The 13,681-nt window shown below is 38.2% G+C and overlaps 1 protein-coding gene across 5 annotated transcripts in view; it reads right to left on the reverse strand.

The window, feature by feature from the left end:
• Nucleotides 1-11,401, reverse strand: part of ncam1b (neural cell adhesion molecule 1b) — a 79,158-nt gene extending 67,757 nt beyond the window's left edge. For 2 of the 5 annotated variants that reach the window (XM_084950549.1, XM_084950547.1), the window contains exon 1: nt 10,483-10,706. In XM_084950549.1, coding sequence (XP_084806675.1) covers nt 10,483-10,582 — 100 coding nt within the window. In that variant the 5' untranslated portion in view covers nt 10,583-10,706. Of the gene's footprint in view, nt 1-10,482; nt 10,709-11,101 lie in introns of those variants that run through there. The other 3 variants (XM_084950551.1, XM_084950548.1, XM_084950550.1) reach the window with 3 other exon arrangements.
• Between the last annotated feature and the right edge of the window lie 2,280 nt (nt 11,402-13,681).

The following is a 13,681-nucleotide window of genomic DNA, read 5'->3' on the forward strand; positions in this document are numbered from 1 at the left end:
CCAAACTTCTGTGGTTACATTTGATTAGTTACAGTGTGAATGAAAATGGTTGGGGTCTGTGGTAAATAGAGTGAACCTCTTCATGTGCTACACACTCCTAGTGAAGCTACTCTGTTGGGGAAAAAGGGTTGTTGCGACTCCCTGTTAGAGGAAATATAGTGGAAAGCATTTCAGTTAGAAGTTAAACACCTCAAATTGAAGTGAAATGTCTGTCAAATGGGGAACAAATATGAAAACACATGGCAGTAGAGTGCAAGCAGTAAGAAAGCAAATGCAAGGACATGGTATAGTTTTCTTAGCATCAGTTATTCATTATTCATTGAGATCAACGACCACGGGCTTGCATCCAGTGTCAAAATAACAAAAGGTCGAAGTGGACGTTAAGATCTCAGACTGTACAGTGTAAAATCTTCATCCTGCTCAAATTTCAATAGGAGGATTGCCAAAACAGTCCACAGTGGTTTTCGCACAGCTAGAAATAAAGCAGACAGCCAATTATCACAGAACGATACAATCAGAATCAAGTAATCAAGCAAACTGATCAGAAATTATCTGTAAATATTACATATTGGAATCAAAATGAACACTTTTTTTTTACCACATCAGTGCACCTACAGTTCCAGGAGATAAAAAAGTTCTGCTAAGAATTAAAAATAGGGTCCATGTTGCCATGTAGGTTTCTCTCTATCTTTGGGCATATCCATTACATAATTTTAAGATTGCTCTGCATGAATGAGAATGAAATGAGGTTAATTCCCAGCCCCAGTGATATCACTTTCTAAATTTTCCTCTCTTCTAATGCTCTTAAAATCCTAACACTGAAACATTTACCCATAAAATATAATTAACTTGACAATAATATGACATTTAACTCATCCCTGTGGCTACAGGCTAATAAATCTACAAAAAGCTGATTAAGAATATGCATAAAGTACTTTTGAATACAAGGTTATTGATTTTTATGCAAATTGTAAGGGTCATTTGTTTATAATTATATTAAAAATTATCAACATGCTTGGTTTTCCACATGTATGGATTACATCACATAACCCCTGCCACATGTAAAACCATTACATGTGGCAAAACGGGGTTTTAACACTGTATAGTTTTGTGACTGTTTATTTTCTGTAGGTTTAGGGAGTAATGCTTGTCTGTGAACTCACTGTCATTATTTCAAAGTGGATCCTGCATGTTGAATGGATCAGATATAGCTATAGCTGCTAATGCCCCCCTGGAGATAGAGCCTTCTTACTGTGATCTAATTAGCTTTTTTTTCTCCTGAATGAGTGTCACTGCACTAGTTTGGTGATAGATTTTTTTTTTTAATCATTTTGCTTCTACACTAAGACAAGCACAAAAATATAGATAAAGATTGAAAATAGGGTATACAGAAAGTATACTATTATTGATGATGAAATGCAGAGGGATAAGAAAATCTGCTTTATTATTTCATTACAAAACACCACATACAATATTTTACTACAAATGACTGGGTATAACAGGTAAATTGTCTTACAGCACATTTAATCTATATTCATACCAACAGATTTTTGAGTCAATGGAGCCCCTTTAGAATTACTCTGCAACTGATCTCTGATCCAGCTGAGTATGGGTGGGTGATGTTGCATCCTTCCACTTTAGAAGAATTAGTGATCTAGCTATTAGACATACATAACTTAAGCTATATGTTCTAAGATTAGTTCTTCAACTGCTATTTGAAGTACTGCTATTAGTGTAAATAACTGGAAAGTGGCCTTGAGTCAAAGTTTCTGAAAAAGTCTAAATTTGGGCCCTATTTTGCATGGTACACAGGGGGCTCATTTCAGGTCATGATTCATCTTTAGCACAGAAAAGTCAATGAAAAACTTTAAAATGGAGAAAAGTGTCTTACATTGATGAAGTAGGCGTGTGCCCTGTTCAGAGTAGAATCAAATTCCGTGTAACCTAGTTTCACATAAATGTCAATCTCGTCTTGTTCTTTTGGTTGACATTCAAAATCTAGTTGTAATGGCTCACTAGCTTTTTTTTATTACTATTAAAGCTTTCGAACACAGGGTAGGTTGGAGAATAAAGTGTTAGCCTTCTGATTCTCTAATAATATGGTGATTTCTTTGTATCTACTCTCGAATTTGTCTTTTTTCATTTACTATTTTGCATTGTCTCCAGCTAACTGGGTGTAGCAGCCACCCAGAAAAGCAATTGCAAGTTGATTTTCTGTTTTGAGCAGGGCAGCTCTGGCTTGGATAACTTACTTTACAATTTTCCAGAAGTCCTTCAAGCAGGTGGTGACCATTAGCCCTCTAACTTTCACTGATTAAGGTAGCAGATTCTTTGACATTTTTTAATATATATAAATGGTCAAACATCAAAAACACGAAATGCACAATTTTACAGTATTTAAAAGATTTTAAATGTTAAGACTACATTTTTCATCTTTCCACACTAGTAGAAACCTCTAGTGGTACCACTATGATGGATTTTTTTCCATAATTATATTACCACATGTCAAGACTGGGAGAAACAGAGGTATCTTTAAGTTGCCAGGCAATGACTAACCCTGTAGAGGAGTATAATGTTAGAGAGGGTGACACACTTTAGTGACTGAATCAAAAGAAAGCCTAGGGCATAGCAATCCAAATTTTCCCTGCTTTATGCATGGTGATGCATCCTACAGTGTTTCGGTAATGAATGCACCACGATGTGCATGGATGCATGAGAAGACGCACACACAAAAGAAGTTGAGAGCCAAATCCTAGCCAACAGCATGTTACTTTATTATGGAAAGATGAGACACCCATTTTCTTAAATCAGACATACTGTAAGCTTGATAAGACTCTGTAAGCTCAAGCTGAGGAGGCTCATCTGCATCTCATGTAAAGTGGGACACAGTTCCTCCCAGCACGGACATGACATGATTGTAAGCCCATCTCTTATTTCAGGGGGCCACATGGGCCACAGACGAGGCTGTGATGATTTAGTTTGGGTCACAGGAGTGCTGTCTCTCCTGGCTTCTCTAACTGCCAAATAGGGCACAGAAAGGCCAAACAGAGCCAGCAGGTACTCACTTCATATCATCCTAAGCAAGAAGAAATAAGTCTTTATTTAAGGGTGAATAACCAGGAGAGAAAAGGTGACACATTTTGAAAGTGCATCAAGTATTTAAATAGATAAGGGGAACTGGTCAACTCTGGTAAAACAGGACTAGCGGTTTTGATTAGTTCTATTATACCCACTGACAACCTTAACTGTTTGCAAACATTTAATTATAACATATCTTCCTTAAAACATTGGATGGAATTAGAGCATTAAATTGACTTGCCTCCTCCAAGTAGATAACTGATACTCAAAATTTTGAAAATTCCACAAAGGGAAAACTTCAAAGAAGAGAGAATAATGCCTAAAGGTTTGTGAGTTTAGGGTTACATGTCCACCGGGATACTGTGTTCTGTTAATTCAATGAATGACAAGGACACATTGCCCTAATTTCATGCAAGTGCTGAGATATTAGCATGTCTATATCTGAGAGAAGCTGGAACAGTCTGAAGTTACTCTAATGTTCAGCAGTGTCTGAAGCAGATTTTTCCTGCTCATATACATTAAAAACAAGGTAAACCCAGCTTGCCTCCCAGGCCACTCTGTTCAGTTTACTTAACCTGTTTCATACTTTTAAATTAAATTAAATTTGATTAATATTAATCCCAGATATATTAAGTCAAAACTCCCAGGAATGCCGTAAGATCTGTACCCCAGCAGAAGCTAATCACTCAAAAAGAAAAATAAATAAAAACTAAGCCCACAGCCTGTGAGTCTTCTGTGAGCACACCCTTAGGAAAGGATGTTTATGTTCCTCCTACAGTATCTCACAGGGTAACATACACGTGTAATGCTATCTTTTTTAACGTCCTTAGGCACTGAATCTCCTCAACTCTCTCAGACCTGGATCTGTCTAATCCAGTCCCCATCACCAAAGAGTCAAGCAGTCCTGGCTTGAATAAAAACACAGTCACCCCCTCCCTTGCTGCTTCATCCTAATTCTGGGTGAAAACCTTAGATTCTATGAGAATGTTAAAAATGATGTGTGAGAGGTATCAGAGCAACTGAGTAAGGGAACGGGCATCATGGACTGTTTAACAGTTAAAGTAACATAATAAATTTTTGAAATTGAACGTCTCAACAAATAAAACACTTGAAAAATAAATAGCTGACAGCTGTCTCCCAGAAACTGTTCCCACTGCAATAGTTGTTTGTCTCCATAATCTGTTACATAGCGAAACAAATTCGGGTTCAATAAACATCCTCTAAAGCTTAGCAGTAGACTGTCAGTGGACACTCATATGATGGCAGGTTAAGTTATTTGATAAGACAAAACAAAAATAACCGAAACTGGAGGTGATAAGATATGGGCTTAGCCTTTTATCCACTGTGGCTGGCTGGATTTCTCAGATAGATTTCCTTCAAATCCAACATTTAACACAATTTTGCAGAGATTGCCTTGACACTAGAAGTCCAAGGTTTAGTAGGTTTAGTAAAGTCTTCAGATACAAATTACACTAGCATTCCTATTACAGTTTTAATTAATAAATGATAACCCTGGACACAAATACATTTGCTTTGATCTTCTTTGTCTTTTGGCTGGTCCACAGCAGGCATATGCCTGCATCTCACCCTATCCCTAGCATCGTCTTCTGTCACACCAATGCTTTGCATGTCCTCCTTCACTTCCTTCTTTTCCCTGGCAGTTCCATAGTCAACATCCTTCCTCCAATATATCCACTATCCCTCCTCTGCACATGTTCAAACCATCTCAAACTTGCCTCTTTGACTTTGTTTACAAACTGCTCAACCCGTGCTGTCCCTCTGAAATACTTATTTCTAATCTAGTCCATCCTGGTCACAGTCAATCAAAGACATTTGGTTTAATATGTTGGGGGCATTATATAGGGCAGTCAAGCAACCCTATATAATGTCCCCAAAAAAGATGAATTTATCAAAATTACACATTTAGATAATTGTTAAATTTAGTTATCCAAAAAAAATTGCCAAATAATTTTTCATTTGAGTTTGAATAACATCCTTTTCTGTCTTTTAACATCAACAAATGACTGACGCTAGCTGGCAACTCAAACAATTTAAAGACAATTATTTTGAAATTCTAAATATTATATCAGACAAGATCAAAAAAGAACTTTAACAATAACAAAAACAGAAGCTGGAGTCCTGATTGTATGGAACTATCGTCTTTGTGCAAGGTATGACTATGCTGAACCAAGATACAAAAAGTATTAGGCCAGAGACATACTGTTAAGGCCTCTGTTCTCAGTGGGGTTATATAATTTTGTAAAATGATTGGTTGTAGTCACGTAGGTGACTGTAGTGTGTGTTTTGGGGGAGGGAAATCTATTTTAGTGGACGTCCCAAATAAAATCTCAATATGGCAAACAGTGCTGCCAGTACATAATGTGCCACAATCTACTGGCTTTATTAAGATGGAACTATTGGATTTTTTCCCTCATGAAGCTAAGTCAGAAGTCTGGAGCTTTTGTTAGTCAGCCTAGAGTCGTCTATGCTTCCATCTTGCTTTGTATGGTGCAGCATGGAGCAACGTCATGATTTCCACATGATCTGACTGATGATGTAACACAAGCTAAGTGAAACAATCCTGCTGTAAACCAGAGAGGCACATTTGCATGGTCAAAGGATCCAAACTGCAGGGTCAAACTGCAGAACTGCACTTCATTCATCAGTTTCACACATTGAGGACACTGGGAAGTCATCTCTTATCTTGCCCAATTCTCCTTAAATTCTCTCACTTTAAGTTCCGAGGCTATGTTTCATTTTCTGAAATGATTCCATATCCCAGTTATCAGTTCAAAGAGGATCAATTAATAATCATGTCAAGCAGCTCAACGGGCCCATTGAGCATGCAGCCATCAGGAGTGGGAAAGAGATAGAGAAAGAGGGTTAATCCTTCCTCAATCTCAGTTCAGTCACTAATACTGCAACTACACCATATAATCATCTGTAAAAAGATTAAGATTTTCTTTGATTTACATGCTCGAAGTTCAAAAGTGCTATTTTAAAGTACCTTTTTTTTATACTTTAATGAAAGAAATGTAAAAAATGTTTTTTGCTTCAGTGATGCCATATGAGTTATGTGAGAATGTGACTAGTTTATGAGTCATAAATCATGAAGTTATGACAGTTTACACTCAGATACACTGAATATAGACCATGATTATCAGTGCAATGAAGTGGAAAATAAGAAGTGAAAAACATGTACCCTGTAACTGTTATATCCATATTTAACGTAGCTTTAATAACTCTACATTATCCACTGTTGTGCATAACTCTATGTTGAATGTGAATTACCAGCGTAGCATGAGGAGCTGAACCAGAACCAAAACCAAACCCCAAATTGTCCATCTAACCAATTAGTTGGCTGGGCTGACATAAATTACCTTAAAATGAGGCCAAAATATTTACACAATGAAAAATGCCAAAGATGTCTGAGGGAAAGGTTTTTAGAAACAATATCAATATTACATAGTTTGTCCAAGTCTGACAAGTTTATTTTCCAAATAAAATCTAATTCCAGGCAGCAGAATCACAATTATTTACTTTAATAATATGCACATGAGGTAAGTTTCAACCCATCACTGTTAATATAAACCTTACATTGCATGATAATTAAATTCTTGCAGGATTCACAAGATCACACAGGAATTCATCTTGCCAGCATCCTACTGATGTTTTGCAGACATGTGACAACTTCTTCACTATTTTGGACAGTGGTGACAATGTAGCATCAAGTGATTACCACAAAGGTCTACCCCTCAGTCAGTGAAAGAAGTATTTCCCAACTGACTGGCGAAAATCTCGTAGTGATTTCTTTGGTCCTTAGAATATTGCTGTAGTCCTAGTGTACATGGAAGATAGAAACTTTGATAGAAACACTGTACAGCTACTCTACAAGCTCTAGTGAAACTGTGAAAAGTGCGACACCTTAAAGGTATAAGTTTTCCCTCAGCATGGCAGCCAACATAAAAGCCACAACATTCACTTTGAAGTGACTAGAGTAGCTCGGCTAATGGTTAGTATTTGCAAACAAACATGAAAAACCACAGGCAACCATGGGAATCTGCTAGCAAAAAAAGCAATCACTAGGAGGTTTTTGGTGCACTCCTTTTCAGTCGAGTTCACCCAGTGACAGCGAGCATCACATGAGAAACCTCAATAAGAAGCGTACCTGCATAGTCTTTCTCCTCCAAATGGCAGAGACTTGGGCTGTCTCAACATACTTAAAGCTCACCCACCCACATCTTTTTGTAAATAAACTAGTTAAATCTTAAATTAACCCCTTTTTTGTTGCAACCTTAAGCAATCTGTAACATCAATACATTGCCAAAACTTAACCTCTAGATTAACCATTATATGATCTCAAATATTATTTTATCAGCCTTGGCTAGACTGAATAATACAAAAAAAATATTCTCCATCAAGCAGAAGAGACACTTCCAGAGTTTAAAGCTGCTTTAATTATGCACATGTTATTAAAATGTTAAGAACTTTTTTTAGTTCATCTAACACTATCATTTCAACACTCTGATTTTCTGAAGTTACTCACGGGCGCCTATGATTTATTATGCTATATAATAAGCAATACATCTGTGTCTAACTTACTAAAATACACTATGCAGAAATTTGAAAAATAAAATAAAAAAAGGATTGCTCTTGTTTCCCCTCTGTTCTAAGCGCAGACAGTATAAAAGATGGGTGAAGCTCCTGTGGCATCACCCATTGGTTTGTTAAGCCTTGAGATGAACATATTCATCTTCACCGTGCTGGAGTTTTGAAGTGGGCGGATCAGACTATGAAACTGCACAGTCATTGGCTAAGTCATTAGTCAATGAGAATAGCCTGGATAATCCTTCTTGTGAAAGATAGCATGATTAAGTCTTTGGAATATTTTTCATTGAAAATGATCCAAAAAGAGTTAATGGGACCAGAAACCCAGCAGTAAAGTTTGTACGGAGGTTAAGTCTAGGGACATTTTCCAGACTTTTACTGAAGTCTGTTGGATCTCAAGCTGCTTTAATTATTTATGAGGTCTTTCCTTGTCTAACCATGTGACAATAACTTGTATTCTATTTTGGATGTGTGACGCTTCAGGGTCAAGTGAGTAAACTCTCAGTCACACAGGCCTAGAGACTAATTGGTGCTCATCTGAAGGCCATCAGTCACAAGGTAGAACTATGTATTACCCAACCGATTTGCTAGCAGATTGCTGCAGTCAACTGTAGTTTGTGTGGAAGACGGGGACTTGTCTGCAAGCACTAGCCTTAAAAGCGTATGATGTGACTTTTGAAACGTGTTGGTTGCAGCACTGAGGCACAACTTTTACTTTGAAGATGAACATTATTCATTTCTTGAAGTTCATTCAAGTTTAACAGCACTTGGGTAGTAATTGGTGAGTGTTTGCAGACAAACCAACATGTTCTATACAAACTACAGTTGACTGCAGCAATCTGCTGCTGAACAAAGCAATCACAAGGAGCTTTTTGGTACAGCACAAAAAAATGATAATCTGTATGTAAACAATGACTATGTGAGTAGAGTGTCGAAGGTCATGTCAAGAAGAAGTAATCTTAGCTACCCTCACATGGGCTCAGGATTTTTGTGGGATAGCCTTTTAACGCTTTATGTGCAATCCAGTATGTGCAAGGGTGTTCCTCCATCATAAGAGAAAAACAGAATGACTGGAGCCCTGCCTGCTCTGTAATGGCAAACGTTCTTGCATATATTAGACAATTGTAGGTAAAATAACAGGAAACTGACCACTGGATTAGATTTTCTCTTGTGCCAAAGAAAAGAGTTGTCTGATACAGGGGACAGCTCTTGCGCATTGTGCTTATGATGCCACCTAAGAAACGTGAATAGGATTGCAAGTGTTTGCAAGTGCAACCACCCACTGGTAGCCATTTAAAAAAATATAGGTTTAAGGCACGTCTGTGTCTGTTTCATTTCTACTTCCATTGTTTTATTCTGTGGATGGTTGTAAGCTCCTCCCATCAGAAAAACACTAGCAAAGGTAAGGACATATAAAAAAAACAAACAAAAAAAACACTGACTTTTTACTTCACTAGCCCTGCGACTAGGACTGTGCAATTAAGTTTAATTTTTGGCTTTCAACAATTACTATACAATTATTGTGCTTCCTTACTTTGCCTTTCAGCACAGCCCCTTCAATCAATATGGCCTCTCAGTCAAAATTTACTCCCCATGAGAGAGTGGCAGATTTGGTTAATTTCACATTTATATATCTAGTTAGTCAGTTTTGTCTTGTGATAGACTGGCGAACTGTCCAGGGTATACCATGCTGCTTCCACTATGAAAGCTCGGACAGCCCCCGAAGCAGAAGAAAATGGAATGACAGATAAATCTCACCTAATTATAATAAGTTTTAAGCAATCAACTTCAATAAAAGAAAAGGGGTTTTTTTCTAATACACTGCTTCTACAAAATCTGTCCAACTGTGTTAGGTAATTGTGAGTTTAATACTGACCAAAATTACTGTAATTATGATTTTCACACAATGATGCAGATCTAAACGCAGCTCTCTTGGGTGAAAGGACCTCTGTATAACCCACTACACCACCAAAATGGAATTTGTTGTTTCTCCCGATGAGGTATGAAAAGGATGTGTGATTGGCTGAACTCTCCTGTTATGAAATAGGTTTTCTGAAGTCAAAAACAGAGCCAAGAGGAAGTCCACAAGTCTACATTCACCTCAACTACTGAATTCAAATATGCTAAGAGGTTAACATAAATACTTGCTCCATTACATCATAAAAATACTACCTCCTCCTACTTCCTCCTACTTCAAATGGTTCTACAAGAGAAAATTTAATCCAGCAATCGAGGTCTTATTATTATTTTACCTAATATTCTGTAATACTGCAAGAGAGTTTACCATTACAGAGCATGGAGGGCTCAACTCCCTCTGCGTTTTCCTCTCCTGATGGAGGAACACCCCTGCACATACTGGATTGCACATAAAGGATTAAAAGGCTATCCCACGAAAATCCTGAGCCCCTGTGAGAGTAGCTAAGAGTACTACTTCATACATAAGCACCTCACGTGTGAAATCACTAAGGTTAATAAAAAGGGGGGCGGGCAGATGTTATTAAAATGTAATTTCACACAAAACTCCCTCAGTTACACTTACATAACGACACATTTTACCAACTTAGAGGATCTCATTTCAAAGCCTTTATCGTGGCATCAGATTACATAACAGATGATTCAGAGTAGAAGTTGTGCTTGCTATGCATCAGTGTGCCAGAGAGACCAAACACTGTCCCTCACAGACTGTCCATGCACTTCATCCAGTCATCATCGTCTTCTCAATGCTACCATCGCACCTGTACACATCGAGGTACCTGCCAAAATGCGTTTTATTTTTTATGCAGATTATACCTTTACCTGAGATGCCGTGACTCAACCCAGAAGCCCGTGATTCAGTGCGTATCCCGTTCTGTGTGTGTGTGTCTACAAACACAGAGAGCCCAGCATCACTCCCCATCAACAACAAACACTTCCCATCCAAGCTGAGAGAACGGCCCACATCAACACGACTACAAATGCAGAGAAATGCATGCCACCCCTGCAAATCCCTTTTCTCATGCTGCTCCTATCCACTCCAATATAAATTTAAAGGCTCTTCTTCTTCGGTGTCATATTTTATTCAATGTACAATTATGCGAAGTCAGCGAGCAGGCTGGTCACGCAAAGTGAAGCTCCCCCTCTGAATGTATGGGAGTGTGTAACACATTAGCAGCTGGCAGCTTTAAGCTGTTTTTACTTATAAGAGAAAATAAATAAACAGCTCGTCAGTAGGCTAATTAGCAGCAGTCGCAGTGCCGTTACCGTCGCACCTGCTAAATGAGTGCCTGCGGGCGGAGGTGGCGAGGAGATGCCTGCGGTCCTGGTCACAATTTTTTTTAAGGGTGGAAATAGAAGGGGATTCACGGCAAAACACCAACAAAAACACGTCTGTCTTAAAAGCGAGGACTTTGATTCAAATGTGAGATTTTTTCCTTACCTGTACAGCTCACGAGAAGCAAGGCTAAAAAAATATCCCTTGCCTGGACCATCGCAACTCCCGAGTAACGTGAACGTTAAACGGTGTAGCTAACGTTTAATCTCCGCTCGGTCCCTACGGTATTGCCCTCGGGTTTCCTGCCCCTGTTAGCGACTGTTCATCCTAATCTACAGAACTGAGCTCGTCGGGAATAAGTGTCAGCGGCAGCGTTGTTGATGACAAGCAGCGGTCAGAGATTAGCAGCGATGAGCGCCAGTGCACAGTTCAAAGTCTGACTGACAAGCGGAGCCTTTTCACACACTTGAATTACTCCGCAGAGCCGGAATAAAGCACCTCCTGTAACTAGTGCGTGGGTATCAACGGGAAGCAGGGGAACAGCCGCAAATAATCATAACAATGAAAAATTAAAGTTAAAATATAGCTTATATAAGATTGTTTCAAAATATGGTAAAGCAAATAAAAGTGTGAAATGCAGAGCTGTTTAGTGTATTTGTTTTATATCGGTGTCCCCCCCCCTACGGTAAGATACATAACAAGGCACCCTTTATAAGCAATTGTAATTAATAACTTTAAGGGTTTCTTTTAGTTTTACATTGCTTTAGGGAAAGATGGTTGTTGGTCAGTTATTACAAATTAATTTTACTGAATTCAAATAATTGATTTCCTTTGCAGCTTGCTATGCGCAAGGATTTTCTGCTTTGCCAGTCTTATTTGATAGCAAACAGAATATATTTTAACTCTGGACTGGGCAGATAACACAAATAATAATTATAAAAATAAAATGTAAAAAATGCTTGGGACTAGGATATTGTGATAGTTATGTCTTACTATTGTGGGTTGTACATATTAGAGCCAAAGTCATCACCATATTTTGCAACCTTACTTGTAAGGAATTGACATTTCCCTTTGACTGTAATCATGGTACATAAAAAAGGCTATAGAGAATCTAAACTAAAATTCATTAACTACACAACCATTAACGGATTGCCAACATCTGTAATTGCATAGGCTAATTATGAAATACAAAGAAAAAGCATCAGTCAGTAGGAATTTCACAACATGTGAATGCCCAATTTGCTACTGCTGCATTAGTTAAGGATTTATTAATCATTAAAGAGACACCGTTTATTATCAACTATTGTATTTTGACTGCACACCAAAAGAAGACCTTCAAATGTCCTTTTTTCCCTATTTTCTCCAAATCAGTTTTGCTTCTTGAAAAGTTTCTTTTCCTTCATGTTAGTCCAAATGCAGTTTCAAAGCTTTTATCTCACTGCCACAAATATAATTTTGGTGGAGAATTATTAAATCCATCTGTCGAACTGAGACTCCTCTGGTCTTTATTAAACCCAGCCCGCTATTCACAGAAATAATAGGGCTTGTAGTACAACTGTGGCGACAACACCACTGATATCTTACCCTCTGTGCGCCAGATAAACTAATTACAGTGTTATACACATTAGCTTATAATTTACAGCGCAATATTGATCATTTGGATCTCTTTCAACTCTGTTTTGAGTCACACATATTTGAAATGCTGCATGTTAAACCACAGGCATTTGCTTTGACATATTTGAAGTACTACTCACCCCACAGGTTACGCCCACAAATGACCAAAGGGAGCCTCTTATATAGGTTGTAAAGTGAATGCCACCTGAGAGCGATGCAGGGTAAGAGATGCTTGTTTGCTTGTTTGCTTGCACAGCAGGGATGATCGCTAGCCATGAGCACCACCCTCTCAGGCCTGAGAGGGCGGTTTGCTTTATATTTTCATTGCTGGCCAGTAAAGACATGCAGTTGGCCACAGTGTAATAAACCCAAATCAATCTGTGGGTTCACTGAAATTGCACTGTGGTTATATCTGGCATATTTGCCTTAACCCACCCTTTTACAAGCAATTCCCTCCAAACATACCACCACTGGGAGTCCGGCCTCAGAATTTTCACTCCCTTCCCACTTTGCTCTTTCCATCGACTAAGAAGCAACTTGTGAAGGAGGGTGGGCGTGGAGTTTGGGTTTTTATTTTTAGGTTATCTTGTTAACATAGGAGCTCAGTATCGTATGAATTCCCAAGAAATCTTCAAGTGGTTTCTTTTTAAATGGAGAAATCTACTGGCTGAGTAATTATTTACGATTATGAGATCTCATAGGTTCAGTCAGCTAAATTCCTTGGTGTTAATTAATTAAAATGCCTAACTGGAGACATTATTTTCAATTAGTCTGAAGAGAACAAACAACATCATGCCATCTGAATAATCTGCCCAGTCTTAACAGTGTCGTGCTTTTAACTCCGCATTCCTCTCATCTTCTGCGTGGCACCATACCATGAACTGCCACATGTCCTGATCTTCCTCATAAAAAAATCATTTGGTAAAAAAAAAAATTGTGCTCCTGTGTTCCCACCGAGCTATCAACTCAATTTTTGTTAAACTGAAATATGCTGTCTGTTTGTGGTAATTCGCCCATAACGTGCTCTTTTATCTACTCAAATTACCCAGAATCCCTCTCTAAACCATGTCAGGACCTATTACGTTTTCCTCTCTCATGCTAAAAAGCATACAGTTGTAATAGTAGTAGTAG

Source organism: Perissodus microlepis, chromosome 14 (genome assembly GCF_051167445.1).
Source record: "Perissodus microlepis isolate ML-2025 ecotype Zambia chromosome 14, ASM5116744v1, whole genome shotgun sequence".
NCBI lineage: Eukaryota > Metazoa > Chordata > Actinopteri > Cichliformes > Cichlidae > Perissodus > Perissodus microlepis.